Source organism: Molossus molossus, unplaced genomic scaffold (assembly GCF_014108415.1).
Source record: "Molossus molossus isolate mMolMol1 unplaced genomic scaffold, mMolMol1.p scaffold_m16_p_3, whole genome shotgun sequence".
In the NCBI taxonomy this organism is placed as follows: domain Eukaryota; kingdom Metazoa; phylum Chordata; class Mammalia; order Chiroptera; family Molossidae; genus Molossus; species Molossus molossus.
In genome coordinates, this window is record NW_023425366.1 from 127,184,967 (window position 1) to 127,200,197 (window position 15,231).

At 47.0% G+C, this 15,231-nt stretch overlaps 1 protein-coding gene across 4 annotated transcripts in view; it reads left to right on the forward strand.

Annotated features, from left to right (window-relative positions):
- The window catches only part of ARHGAP17 (Rho GTPase activating protein 17), an 89,452-nt gene that overhangs the window by 48,827 nt on the left and 25,394 nt on the right, over positions 1 to 15,231 (forward strand). For all 4 annotated transcript variants that reach the window (XM_036278662.1, XM_036278665.1, XM_036278664.1 and 1 more), the window contains exons 8-12: positions 6,339 to 6,407; positions 6,568 to 6,649; positions 11,730 to 11,857; positions 13,608 to 13,719; positions 14,347 to 14,428. In XM_036278662.1, the coding sequence (XP_036134555.1) occupies positions 6,339 to 6,407; positions 6,568 to 6,649; positions 11,730 to 11,857; positions 13,608 to 13,719; positions 14,347 to 14,428 (473 nt within the window). The remainder of the gene's footprint in view (positions 1 to 6,338; positions 6,408 to 6,567; positions 6,650 to 11,729; positions 11,858 to 13,607; positions 13,720 to 14,346; positions 14,429 to 15,231) is intronic.

The window sequence follows — 15,231 nt, forward strand, 5'->3', positions numbered from 1 at the left end:
GTTCTTTAATTTAGGACATTTCTTTGCTCATTTTTCTGCCTCCCTGTGTTTGTTTCTATGTTTTAGGTAGAGTTGCGATGTCTCCTAGGCTTGGTAGGGTGGCCTATTGTAGGAGGTGTCCTGTAGGGTTCAGTGGCATAGTCCCCCTGATCACCTAGGCTGGGCCCTCGAGTGCACTGTCCACCTTTCTGTTGTAATTGAGTCTTTTTTTTTTCTTTAAATCTTTACCTGAGGTTATTTTTCCATTTATTTTTAGATAGAGTAGGAGGGGGAGAGAGAGAAACATCAATGTGAGAGAGACACATCTATTGGTTGCCTCCCGCATGACCCCATCCAGGGCCGGGATCGGAACCACAACCCATGTACATGCCTTTAACCAGAATCGAACCCACGACTCTTTGGTCCGTGGGCCGATGCTCTAAGAGCTAGGCCAAACCGGCCAGGGCTGTTGTAATTAAGTCTTGATTGCTGTTGGCAGGTCAGTGGGAGGGATTTACTCAGGCTGATCAGCTGCAAAGACTGGCTGTGCCCACTGACCACTGACCTCTGACTACCTTGGAGAATCAGCTGTGTAGTACCCACTGCACAGAACAAGACTTACTTCATGCCCTGGCCTATTTTGCTCAGTGGTTAGAGCATCAGCCCGCAGACCAGACAGACCTAGTTCCCGCTAAAGGCACATACCTCAGTTGCAGTTTGTCCCCGGCCCTGGTTGGGGTCGTATGGGTGGCAACCAGTGGATGTGTCTCTCGCATGTCGATGTTTCTCTCTCTCTCTCTCCCTCCCTTTCTCCCTCCAGCTCTATCTGAAGATGAATGCAAAAAAAATGCCCTCAGGTGAGGATTAAAAACAAAAGACTTCATCAGGGCTCTGATACCCACTGAGTCCACTCCTTCCTTGAGTGTGTCACTTGTGGAGGTGGTTGGGTGTTGGTGCTTTGCCGCGGTCTGTAGCTGTCCACTGGGTGTGCTCGCTCTGGGGCAAGGTCACCCACTGCCTGTGTTCTACCAGAGGCCAACAGGCATAAGCTACAAAGTGATCTGCTGATGGCTGCTTCTTGTGTTGCGCTTGGAGGTGCCCAGGCAAAGCCAAGTTGTGAACCAAGGCTGGCTGCTTCTAGTAACAGGCCTGGGGCCAGTTAGTGAGAGGTATGGGGCTTGCTGAGGTCAGATGCTGCTTTTTTGAGATAATTTAGGAAAATCTGAAACAAGAGCCAAGATAAGCCATTCCTATGGTAAAGCCACTGGAAACAGCTTGAATGAGCCTGAAGGTTGGGTGGGGCAGGGCAAACAGTGTGAGCCAGGTTGCTGGAGCCCCAGATATGGTGCCTGTCTGCCGGGAAGGTCTCACCAAGGGAACAGTGACCGTCGCCAGCCAGCATGTCCAGAGGAAAGCTCTCTGCAGCTCTCACCCCAATGCCAAACAACTCAGTTCTTCCCCATATGTCTCTGGTGCCTTTTAAGCTGCTGGAGCTTGGAAGGAGTGGGTCCGAGTAAGTTAGTGCACCAGCCTTTAAAGAGAAAAACTGCCTGGGACTCCCAGCAGTCTCAGCCTCAAATCCAGCTAGCTGAGCTGGGGGACAGGGACCCCTCCCTCCTCAGGGAGGACCTTCACAGCCAAGGTGTTTCTCCTGATGTTTATCCTTCACACATGGATATGGGACCAGCAATTCATGCCTCCACTCCTCTTACCAGTCTCGATGTGGCTTCTTTATTTTTTTATTTATTATTTTTTTTAATCCTCACCTGAGGATATTTTTCTATTTATCTTCAAACAGAGTGGGAGAGAGAGAGAGAAACATCGATATCGATGTGAGAGGGATACATTGACTGGTTGCCTCCCACATGACCCCATCCGGGGCCGGGGAGGAACTGAAACCAAGGTAAGTACCCTTGATCAGAATCTAACTCGTGATTCATTGGTCCGTGGGCTGACGCTCTACTGCTGAGCCAAACTGGCCAGGGCTGTGGCTTCTTTAATTTCGTAGTTGTAGGACTTCCCGTCAGCTCAATTTCAGGTGGTTCTGAATGATGGTGGTTCTGTAGTTTAGTTGTGATTTTGATGTCTCTCTATATTCTGTCTCTTTATGCTAACTTCTGGGTAGGTTCCTGAGATCTATGTTTCTTTCACTGATTCTTCAGTTGTGTCTGATCTGCTGTTTAATTAATTTTCATTGAGTTAAGTTTCATTGACTCTATTTTTCATTTCTAAAGTTCAAATTCTTCAGGACTGCCTTTTTTGATAGCACATTTTTTAAAGTACTTTGAATGTTTGTAATCAGTTTATATGTGCTTATTTAAGTCTTTGGCAATTCTTTTTTCCAAAGTTCTCTGGGAGAGTGGTAGAAGTGTGCTCTGTGGTGGGTTGTTTCCTCCTGTGTTTTGCAATTTTGTATTGTAAGCTCATTTTAAGAGGGACTTTATCTGTGGGATTTCCAAGGATTTGGTAGTGAGTATTTATTACTAGTATGGGCCATTTTTAACTCAACTTTCTTAGTTTGAAGATTCTAGTACCACACACATGGACACTCATGAAAGCAGGTCTATGTTTATGAAATCTCAGGGAGACGTTTTACTGTCCCACACTCAGAACCCAATCCAAAACAGATATACTCTATTATTTCCATGTCTGGAAAGCGAGATTTTTCTAATCCACCCTTTCTTGAGGGTATCGTTTCTCAGACATTTTATCTTTATGGGCGATGATGTGTGCCTGTCTCAGTTACAGGTCCTCACTGACCAGGCCCAGTGCTTCGTGTTCCGCCCTCTGGCCTCATGAGACTGTTACACTCAGACACCTTGGCTACATCATCACACAGACTCACACCAGGTCATTCCAGCTTCTGTTCCTGACAGGCTTTTCCTCCTCCCCTCCCTTTCCTCCTTCCTTCCTTCCTGCTTTCCATCCTTCCTTCTTCCTTTTGTCTTTTTTTCCACCTGCCTTTCCTTACTCTTTTTTTTAGTACTTAATTTATTAATTTGTTTTTATTACAGATGTTTCTCCTTTTCACCCCTCTGACAGCCTCCTCCCCGCCCTTCCTCTTTCCTTACTCTTGCTTTGTCTTTTTCTATTTTTGAGGAGGGAGGGGATGGGAAACCATGAATTTACCTTGTTACTTTCACAGGTGCTCTAAAAGACTGTCTGGCCCTGGCCGTTTTGGCTCAGCGGTTAGAGCATTGGCCTGCGGACCGGAAAGTCCCGGGTTCAGTTCCCACTGGGGACGCGTACCTCGGTTGCAGGTTGTCCCTGCCCGGTTAGGGTTGTGTGAGTGGCAACTACTCCATGTGTCTCTCTCACATTGATGTTTCTCTCTCTTCCTCCCTCTCTCCCTCTCGCTCTATCTGAAGATAAATGCAGAAGTGTCCTCAGGTGAGGATAAAGTAAATAAATAAATAATCGAATGTCTGTTACTCCTAAATAGCATTTTCAGATTTTTTTTAATCTTTATTGTTGAATGTAAAATGTATTACAGATGTTCCACATTTTCCCCCCATTGACCTCCTCCTCCCCACTCCTGCCCCCCTCCCACCTTTTCCCACACTATTGTCTGTGTCCATTGGTTATGCATATAAGTTCTTTGGTTTATTTCTTCCCACTCCCCACCCCCAACCCCTTTCCCTTTGAGGTTTGTCAGTCTAGCAATGAATTTGTACTTCTTAATCTCTTCACCTTTTTCACCCATTCCTCCAACCCCCCTCCCAACTGGCAACCAACAAAATGTTCTCTGTATCTATGAGAATGTTTCTCTTCTACCTGTTCATTTTGTTTGTAGATTCCATTGTTGATAGATATGTATTCATTGCCATTTTGTTTGTCCATATATTTTATCTTTTTCTTCAAAAAGACCCTTCATCATTTCATATAATAACGGTTTGGTGGTGATGAACTCCTTTAACTTTTTCTTGTCTGGGAAAGTCTTCATATGGCCATCAATTCTAAATGACCGATAGAGTAATCTTGGTTGTAGGCTCTTGCTTTTCATCACTCTGAATATTTCTTGCCACTCCCTTCTGGCCTGCAAAGTTTCTTTTGAGAAATCAGCTGACAGCCTTATGGGAACTTCCTTATAGGTAACTAGCTGCCTTTCTCTGGCTGCTTTTAAGATTCTCTCTTTGTCTTGAACCTTTTGCATTTTGATGATGATGTGTCTTGGTGTGGGCCTCCTGGGGTTCATCTTGTTTGGGACTCTCTGTGCTTCCTGGACTTGTATGTTTGTTTCCTTCACCAAGTTAGGAAAGTTTTCTGCCATTATTGTTTCAAATAGGTTTTCGATTTCTTATTCTCACTCTTCTCCTCCTGGCACTGCCAAGATGCGAATGTTGGCACGCTTGACATTGTCCCAGAGGCTCCTTACACTATCCTCATTTTCTTGGATTTTTTTTTTCTTTTTGCTGTTCTGATTGGGCATTTTTTGCTTCCTTATATTCCAAATTGATGGTTTGCTCCTTGGATTTACGTACTCTATTATTGAAGCTGTGTAAATTATTCTTTATTTCAGTTAATGCCTCCTTCAGTTCTAACTGTGTATCCATGATTTCTGACTGGTCCTTTTTTATGCTCTTGAGGCCCTCACTAAGTTCACTGAAGTTCTCACTAAGTTCATTGAGCATCCTTATAAACAGTATTTTGAACTCAGCATCTGTTAGGTTGCTTATCTCCATTTCGCTTTGTTCTGTTCTTTCATGTGGGACCAGAAGCTGCTCCTTTGAAAGAATTTAGGAAAAACCTGAAGCAGGGTCCAAGACAGGCCAATCCTATGGTTAAGCAACTGGCAACAGCTTGGGTGGGCCTGAAAGTTGGGTGGGGTGGGGCAGGGCCTCAGGGAGTCACCAGGGCGGGGCTACCAGTGTGAGCCAGGTTGCTGGAGTCCCAGATATGGCGACTGTCTGCCGCCCCAGGGAAGGGCTCACCAAAGGAACAAAGGCCTCTGACAGCACGTTTGTCCCCGAGAAAGCCCCCTCTCCAGCCTTCGCCCCAGTGCCAAACAGCTCAGTTCTTCCCTGTATGTCTTTGGCGCCCCTCGAGCAGCCTCCCCTCCGAGCTTAGAGGGAGAGAGTCCGATAAGTCCGTGCGCGGGCCCTTTAAGGAGCTGCCTGGGGCTCCAGCCGCCTCAGCCTCCCTGAGCCTCAGTTCCCGCTGGTTTTCCAGCCAGAAGTGATGGGGATTCTCTTCCTGGAACTGGAACCCTGAGCGGGGCACCTGGTGTGGGACGGGGACCCCTCAGTCCTTAGGAAGGGCCTTCCCAGCCGAGGTGTCCTCCTGATTTTTATCCGCCACACGTGGGTGTGGGACCAACCTGTCCCCTCTGCCCTCCTACCAGCCTGGATGTGGCTGCTGCTTTAATCCCGTAGTTGTAGGACTGCCATTCAGCTTGATGTCAGGCGGTTTTGAATGATGGTTGTTCTGCAGTTTAGTTGTAACTTTGATGTGGTTGTGGGTTTACCTACCTGCCATCTTGACCGGAAGTCCATTTTCAGATTTTTTAATAAACAAGGGAATTTGATGTGAATTTTGTGTACCTTACACACACACACACACACACACACACACACGAAATTCTAATGTGTGTGTGTATGAAAATTGACTATATAGCCTGGCCAGTGTGGCTCAGTGGTTGAGTTGGTCACCCCATGCACCAAGAGGTCACCAGTTCAATTCCTAGTCAGGGCACATGCCCAGGTTGTGGGCCAAATCCCCAGGTGGGGAATGAGGAGGCAGCCAACCGATGTTCTCTCTCCTCGATGTTTCTGTCTCTCTTCCTCTCCCTTCCTCTCTCCCTAAAATCAGTAAAGAGGAAAAAAAATGTTTTAAGAAAATTGACTATATATATATCCAGTTGCCTTATCTGTCACTTTTTTAAAAACTGTTTTACTTTTATGTAATTCATTTATATTAGTTATAAAAATATCAAAAGTAAAACAATAAAGTTTTTCTTCCACCCTTGTCCTCCTCCTGCCTAACTTCCGCTGCCCCCAACAGGTAACCATTGTTACTAATTTTCTGGTTTTTGTCTAGATATTTTTATAAAACTGTGGCAATAAAAGTATAATACTTTTCTCTCTCTCTCTCTTTTTTTTTTTTTTTACCTAAGTAACAAGTACCATAAGTCAGCTCTATACTTCACTTCTTAACATGGTATATTAACAACACACCTTGGAGGTCTTTCAATCTGTGATAAGCGTCCTTATTTGTCCCGCACCTGGTTGTACCAGTCAGCTGACAGACCCTCCGTCTGCGCTGCTTTCGTCCCCCTTTGCACTAGGAGCTCCCAGAGGCTAACTCTAGATGCCATTTCTTCAGCGTTTTTCTCAATGACGTGACTTCTCTCGCTCCCCCAGGATCAGCTTGCAGCAGATATGTACAACTTCATGGCCAAAGAAGGGGAGTATGGCAAATTCTTCGTCACGGTAAGCACTTGGCCCTGCTGGAATGTTAAAGCATTGTAAAAATTGAGTCATTTTAGCTTTTTTTTGCAAAAGATTTTATTTTTAGTTTTGCTCAGCCATTATATGTGTGTCCATCCAGTGCTAACATTACTTTTGTTTTTGAATGTGGGTCTGTTCTCAGTTATTAGAAGCCCAAGCAGATTACCATAGAAAAGCATTAGCAGTCTTAGAAAAGGCCCTTCCCGAAATGCAAGCCCATCAAGGTAACGTAACCTGCGTGCTGGCTGCCGCCTCTGCCGCCTCTGCCTCTGCCCTTCTTCACCTGACCCCTGCATGCATCTCCGTGGTACAGCCTCTCTGCCGCCAGGCTCCCATTGCCCAGTGTACTTCCTTCTGTCACTGCATCTCTAACTTCTTCCGGGCCCAGCTAACATACTAATGGAACATTCAAAGTTCTGGAATCTTTAGTTGGAAGAGCAAGCTGGACCCTGTGGGGGAGGTCTTGTTGGTTTCTCTCTTCTAAATAGGCTTGAAAAATTCTAGCCTTTAATGATCTTTTCCCAAAGCAATTATTCCTCCCACGGTCTTGATTCTGGCCCTGTGACTTCGTGAGGCTACATTTTAGGAAAAATGTTGTGGACTTTGCAAATGAAATTTTCGAAGCCAGTCCTTGGTGCTCCATCATGGGTGATTAAATCGTAAGACCATGACCACGTCTTCCAGACCGCTTTGTCTGGGCACAAGGCTCTTGTTCTCATCAGCTCTGGTATCTTGCCCACCCTATTCAAGTACATTGCGGATTTTCCCACCATGATGAGTGGACTGAACTTTCCCTGGTGTTGTAGTTTTATAGTTTTATTTGAACATTAAAGCCTTTGGTTCTGATCCTCTCTGACTTGCCAGCAGAGCATTTACCAGCAGAGATCAGTCCGTGGACATTACTGCGGCAGAAATTGTAGTGCCTTCTTTGGACCTATTTTGTTATTTTATTTATTATTTTTTTTAATCCTCACTCAAGGATATTTTTCCATTGATTTTTTTTTTTTTTTTTTTTAGTTGAAGTAGGAGAGAGTGAGAGAAAGAAACATCGATGTGAGAGAGACACATCTATTGGTTGCCTCCCACATGAGACTCTGGTCCATGGGCCAACACTCTTAACTCTGAGCCAAACCAGCCAGGACCTTTGGACCTTTTTTACTGTTTTGCTTGAGACGTATAGACCCAACATTTTGAACTTAGGTTCTCCCTGCAAAACCAGTGGTCTTGAGGTGAAAGAGGATGAAGCCAGGTGCTGGGTGTGGTCACTGTGATTGTAAAAGAGCAAGCAAGTGTGTGGGTAGGGGTGTGTGTTACAGGTGTGCACACACACCGGTTCCCTTGAGAGTGCCACCTCACTAAATGTTAGGAGGTCCCAGCAGGTTGGGCTTTGTGGCTGGACGTTTTTAGACTATATAACTGGGAAATCCTGTACCCTGATGACCGGCAATCTCCAGTGACCGGTTGACCCGGCTGTTCTTCACAGGACGAGCTGCCCTTGCTCTTCTGAGTGGCCTCATTTCCTAGTTCCGCATGACGAGCTTGAGGCGCAGTGCAGGGGAAAGAAGCTGCTGGTGAACACAGCCTCGCACGAGGCAGACTTGCAGGACAAGTGCAGAGCAGAGAGCATGTGTTTGTGGGACGCCTGCTGTGTGCAGCGCCCTGCAGAGGACCAGGCGGTCAACATCATTTTAGTCTTTGCATGGCTTCAAGGCTGGGTTGGAAGAGTTGATTAACAAGCACAAAAAAGAGTTTTATTTAGCAGTCCTTTTTTTTTTTTTTTAACTTTCATTCTGTTTTTCTCCCAAGCCTGTTTTCCCTAGAGAAATATGTCAGAAAGTCATGGGGAAGAGGAAGAGGGGAGGGAAGGGGTTGAGGACGGAATAAGGAAAGCTTGTGTTGGGGGGACAGCTGGTGAAGGAAATGTGATCCACCTTTCTCTTTCCCTGAGGTTGCTTCCTTTACCTCAGCCCTAGAATACAGCCCCTTCTACCTCTGCCTGTCCTTGTATCTGCCTCTCCATAGTCCTATCTCCCTCTTCCTTGTCCTCTTCTCTGTTTTCAGAAAGACTCCTCGTGTCCTTAGGTTAGGGAAAAAACTCCACTGCCCCATGTCTCTGTACCCTGATCTCACGCCGGCTGACCTTTGTTCACTGTGTCCCATTTAATATTCTCCTTCATTTCCTGGTGGGCTTTTTGAATGATTCATCTCCACCTGCACCTGTGTCTTCTTACTGCCTCTTACCCCTGAACACTTTGCTGTCTGGTTTCTACTCGCAATTACTCTGCTATTTAAAAACAACAACAGTAATTTCTAGGAGCAGTGACCTCTTAATTTTCATGTCCTGGCATTTGATATGGCTTAGACCATCTCTTCCTTGTTCAAGTTTCCCCCCCTTGATTTATTGTATTGTTTTCTCTCTCTATTAGGGCTGTGTTTTCTCCATTTCTGTCTCCTCCCTAGAAAGCATCCTTTCACCGGTCCGGCCGCTATGGCTTAATGGTTGAGCATCGATCCATGCACGGTCAGGGCACGTGCCCAGGTTGTGGGCCCCATCCCCAGTTGGGGGGCATGCAGGAGGCGGCCAGTCGATGTTCTCTCTCATTGATGTTTCTGTCTCTCTCTCCCTCTTACTTCCTCTCTCTAAAATCAATAAAAAAATAAATAAAGAACTTTAAAAATAAATAAATAAATGAAAGCAGCCTTTTCTAGGGTCTGGTCCTTGCTTTTGTATTCTTCCCTCCCTCATCCCTCCACCCCTCCCTCATCCCTCCACCCCTAGAAACCCCCAGTCTGACAGCCTCAGCTCTCACCTGCAGCTCAGTCCTCACAGCTCCTGAGTGTCAGGCCCTGATCACTGGCTGTTGCCTTAAACTGACTTCCTCACAGCAGCTGTCATTTTCTTCAGACAGTCCCAGCTTGAAGTCTCAGAAGATCCCTTCCTTCCTTCTCATCCCTGTGGTCACTTCTGTCCGTTTCCCTCTGCGGTGCTTCCTCTCCACTCTCACTGTCCCTCTTGCTCTGTGTCCTTGTCCCTTGTGCATGAGCTGTGGGATGACATGTACATTCCAGACTTAAGCTCCTGGTCTTTTCTCAGCCTGTCTTCTCGGACTATTTAATTCTTTTATGTTTTCTAAGACCCCCACAAGCTCTTCCTTGAGAAGCCTTCTGACACCTAAAGCCAGTGGTGAGCCCCATCTCCTGAGTTGCTCTAGCATTTATGGTGTCTACACCAGAAGTTGAAAACTGCCACATCTCATTTTTAAAAATGTTTTTAAACTGGTTCCATCATTTAAAAACCAGATTCTTTCCCATAACAATACTATTTCCGGCTTCCCCTGGAAGTTCCGAAGGTCTGGTTACACGCTCTGCTTTCCCACACAGCAACCTTGGTGTGGCTCCGAGGGGCAGCTGCAGCCTTTGGGGAGACCCTGTGCTCCCTCCCTGACTAAGCACTGACGGAGTGGGGCCCACCCAGTTCCTGTAGACGCCGCGCTTATGAGCCTTGTCTGCACCATCTTTCTGCCAACTCAGCAAACATGTCTTGTGTTGTGAATTGCTGTTGTGTGTTGACATGTATGTCCTGTATTTTCTTCACAATTAGACTGCTCTCCACTGGGGGTGGGGCATCTCTGTGAACTCGGGTGCTGCCCCCGTGCTGGGCACATAGTAGGTGTGTTGGTTGAGAGGCCAGTGACTGTGGTGGAGTTTGCCCCAGGAATTGTCTCTAGGTCGTGGTTCCCACATTTCAGCATGGTCAGAGTAGAGCACAGTCTCCTGTGGATACTAGAAAGTTCCAGCAGGGCTTGGAGCATGCCATCTCTCAGCATTGCAGGGCCAGGCAGTGGTGGAGGTGATGACAGGTGCCATTGGCCCATCTTCTTTGGGTGATTCTGCTGTATCCCCCAGGGAAGGGTTAGGTGGCCGTGTTCTGCCTGTGTCAAGGATCATTGCTTTAGATAAAAGGGACAAAGTAGTCAAAGTGAGATCTGGCTTCTGAGAGGCTTCACGAGCTCTGTGTCCGAGAAGGGCCAGGCCCCTGGCTGGTTTTGTTAGGAATTTCACTGGCCGGGGCCGGACCGCAGTCAAGGGGGTTCCTGACGCTTCTGAGAGTGGCCCGTTCTCTAACTGTGCCCACCGCCCCTCCTTCACCTTGTTCTTCAACCTCTGCCCACTTGCTCTTTCTGTTGAATTTGAACTTTTCACTAGTCCTCCGGTCCATGGATTTGTGGGGTTTCACTTCCCTTCCTTCCCCTACATGCGGCTCATGCAATGGGCCCTGCACCTGCTCTTCCATGTGGGCGGGCACCAGAGGGCACTGCCTGCTCCGATCCAAGATTCCAGCAGCGTGTAGCTGGAGGGCAAGTGCCCACTAACGGTGTGAGAAGGATGGGATCCCTTCTTGTCGCTGGGAAAATGAGTGCTCCTCAGTAGAGAGTTTTCACTAGCTGGCTCCCCCGGCTCCCTGAGCCTCAGACCCTGCTAGATCCAGCACCTGCAGCCAGGCCAGACCACTCACTGCCTGTGCTGACTGATGCGGCCCTTCCTCCATCCTTGCTGCAGCTCTCCTGCTGTAGTGTCGGTATTTCTGCCCAGCTGCCTCCGATCTTCTGTGTCACGGAGCAGAGTCTGACCTGAGAAGAAAGTAAAACATGGCCTTTGTGCTTCCCGCAGAGCTTCCAGCCTGGCCGGGCGGGGCTGCGGGCTGCAGAGGCCTCTCCGCCTGCCGGGGGTTTGGGCCCCGGGTGCCGCATTCCGAGTGCTGCCTGTCACGGAGTGTTGGTCTGAGTTCACACTGGCCAGCTCCAGCCCTGTGTGACGACGGCTGACTTGGGTGTAAACTTTTAAGAAGTTACTCCTTTGTCACGTCGAAGGAGTCTATTTCTTATCCTCTAGATGAAGGCTCGTGTTTTTGGTGGTTTTTTTCTTTGCTTGGCTAGAACAAATTTGTTTTACATAAAAACCGTGCTCCGTGAATCCTCCACTTTAGCCAAGGCCGCCTGCCTGCTGTGTGTTAGCGTGGACGTGGTGCCGCGTGCGGGAGCGCTTTCGTCCCTTCTCCCGAGCAGCTGCCGTTGGGCATCATGTAGGCAGCTCAGGGCTCTGCCCCACAAGTCCCCTTCGGCCTGTTCCACTTTTATGCTCTAGTGACTGGTAGACAACAGAAGTGAGTGGGACAGGTGTTCCCCTTTTCCTAAAGCCTCATCTGCCAGCCTGCTGAAACCACTCCCCGTGGTAGCTTGGGGGAGGCAATACGATGGTGACACCACGAGGTTGTCGGGTCTTACTGACAGTTTGCTGCTCTAGATAAGTGGGCGGAGAAGCCAGCCTTTGGGACTCCATTGGAAGAACATCTGAAGCGGAGCGGCCGTGAGATCGCGCTGCCCATCGAAGCCTGTGTGATGCTGCTGCTGGAGACGGGCATGAAAGAGGAGGTGAGGGCCGCGGCGGGGCCTCCAGGCCCTGCACCTGCCTGTGCCACACAGCCTTGTCGGGTGTGCAGTGCAGTGGCTCCAACGCTACGCACCGTGACCCTGTCAGAGACACGGAGTGGGCTGCGGTTTCCATCCTTGCAGCTCTGACTTTTTCTCCTATGTGATTGTTCCATTCAACACTGGTCGTGCTTTGTGAGAATGAATGTCATGGCACTGAGGGACCAGAGCGTCCATGAGTTTCAGTTTTCATAGCAAGAGTCCTACATTGTGTGGTATTCTGTGGTCGTCAGGGATGGGGAGGTCACACTTACACAGTTTATTTTTTGAAGTCCATACACCAAGAAACCCCTGGGACCCAACAGGGCTGATCTCATTGCTCCTCTGGTGTAGGTAGGAATTCAGCGCACAGGTTCACGCTAGGGTGGAGCCAAATCAAAACGCAAGGCTGTTTTTGCCTTCTGAAAACGTTATTGGAGTGTAATGGACATACAAAAAGTGTATGTGTCAAGTGAACGGCTTGATAAAGTCTCACAGACCGAACCACCCATGTAATCAGCAACACCCCAGGAGTGCTCATTGTGTTTGTGTCTAGTCACCACCTCCCAGAAGGATGTGACCCAGCTTCTAGTAGCCTAGATCAGTGCTCTTCTGCCAGGGCCATCTCTGTCCCCCTCAGGAGGCATGTAGCAAAGTCTGGAGACATGTTTTATTGTCACAACTTGGTGGGGCAAGAGGAATTGCCACTGTCATCAGAGAGTAGAGACCAGGGATGCTGCTAAACCTTTTACAATGCACAAGATGGGCCCAAATGTCAGTACCACTGAGGTTGAGAAACCCAACTAGGTTAGTTTTGCTTAAAACCCAAGCCTTATAACTCCTGGCCCGACATCTTCATGGTCCTCCCTCACCTATTGACCCTTTGTGTATTTTTCTTTAGGAAATGTTTAGGGTGGTGGAAGAGACTAGCAGATCAGTCTAACAATTTTTCTTGAGATGTCCATTTTTTAAAATTTATTTATTTTTGTTACAGATGTTTCTCCTTTTTCCCCCACTGATTCCCCTCTCCCACCCCTCCCCACCCTGTCCCAAGCTTTGTTGTCCATGTCCACTGTTCATGCATACATGCATATAAGTTCTGTGGTTTATCTCTCCCCCACCACCCCCTCTTCTGGGGATTGTCAGTCTGTACCCCACTTCCACGTCTCTGGGACTACCCCATTCCTCAGACTGTTATGTTCATTATATTCCACAAATAAGTGAGATCATATACTTTTCTTTCTCTGTTTGGCTTGTTTCGCCTAGGATAACACTTTCCAGGTCCCTCCATGTCGTCTCAAAGGATAAGAGATCTTTCTTTCTTACAGCTGCATAGTACTCCATTGTGTATATGTACCACAGCTTTTTTATCCATTCGTCTACTGATGGACACCTGGGCTGTTTCCAGATCTTAGCTATTGTAAATAGTGCTGCTATGAAGAGATATCCATTTTTAAAATAGTCCCAAATTTTAAAAATCTATGGTATCACCCTTGTGGAAGTATAAAATGTTGCTTTTAAATAGATTTCTAATAGGCACCGGTATTTTAGCAAAGGGAAGATCGGGGACTACTAGGCAGGCAACATGACCACTCCTGCAGGTGAGATGTGCTGGGTTGGGGGCCACACGGCGGCTCTTCCATCATTTCTCAGTGCTCCTCAGTGTCAGGCCCGAGACTTGAACTTGATGCTAATGGCTTCTCATTGTCTTTAGGGCCTTTTCCGAATCGGGGCTGGAGCCTCCAAATTAAAGAAGCTGAAAGCTGCTTTAGACTGCTCTACTTCTCACCTGGATGAGTTTTATTCAGACCCCCATGCTGTAGCAGGTGAGCTCCAAGAAGTGCCCTCCAGGTGGTGGGCGAGTCCTGTCTCAGACAGGTCTCCTGTTTACCAGTGTTGATTAAGTACAATGGTCTTCTTCTAGACTTAAGTAACAAAATGGAAAAAGTAGATACACACACACACATACACCCCTTTTCTATTCTGTGGATTTTTTCCTGATTATTACATAAGGTGAAGGTGGCTCTTAATCCAAATATTTGGAGACATGCTTGTGTTTTCTTCCTTCCTTTCACCCCTAGCATCTCGAGCTGCCTGGGGCAATGGTATCTGTTAAGAAGGTGACTTGGATGCTAATTTGATTTTCTATGGATCTCTCAAAATACAGGGTGGGGCAAAAGTAGGTTTATAGTTTTTTGTATGGAAAATAATACAATAAATAATCAGTTAAACTCGCACATACTCACAACTGTAAACCTACTTTTGCCCCACCCTGTATGTGGCAAGGGATGGAAATTGTTTTAGGAGCCTTTTATTCTTTACTCTTACCAAGTCATGATTTGTTCTATATATTTGGAAGATTGTAATTGAGATCATTTCAATTTGCAAAATAATATGTCCTGAGAGACCCAGCTCCCCCTTTTCGTACTCAAAGAGAGTGTTGATAATTTCAGGTGCTTTAAAGTCCTACTTACGGGAACTGCCTGAACCTTTAATGACCTTTAATCTGTATGAAGAATGGACACAAGTTGCCAGGTAAGTTAAAGGAAATGATATACTGTTGTGTCCCATTTGTAAATTGTCGTGCTCTCCTGGATGAGAAAACATTAAAATAGCATATTTGTTAGATAATCTGTCCTTCAGTTCTTAAGTTTAAGGTGAAAACCCTGAGTATTGTGATTATTAGTGTAGAAAGATCACCACTTATGCATTAGCTTAAATGTGTGTCATTTGAGTGAATGCAGACCTGTAGTGGTTCCCACATTGTGGACTGACTGATCAGATCCCTTTTACACTGAAGAAAGTCATTCACTGGGGACAAGTGTTGTGCCGGCCCATGTGTCTGTTGAGCTGCATGGAAACTCAGGTGTGCAGTAACGCAGTGTTGACATACTTAGTAATAGTTAATGCTTACTGGGCACTTACTGTGTTCTGAGTACTATACTGATCTTACACCCATCACCTCCTGCAAACCATGGTTAATAAAAAACAACAGATGTTGTTGCTCTGATCGTTTTACGAATGAGGAAACTGAGGCTTGGGGAGAATCAGACAGTAGCAAGTAATCGGCAGAGCTGAACTACAGAACCAAACCTCTGTGACCCAGGACTGTGCTCCCATTCTTTGCCTCGTCCCTGTGTCCCCAGCATCAGTCTGTCCAGGAGTAGTTGGCTTTAAGCAGAGCAGACTTGTTTGAAAAGTCCTAGAGACTTCCTTCTCCCTGGCTGGCCAGCCGGCCTCCTGTCCCTTCCTCTTAAAGATGCCTAATCCCTCACCCTGAGGGAAGAGGAACAAACTTCACCTTCCCTTCTGTCTCCTTCCCCCATCCTTACCCACTG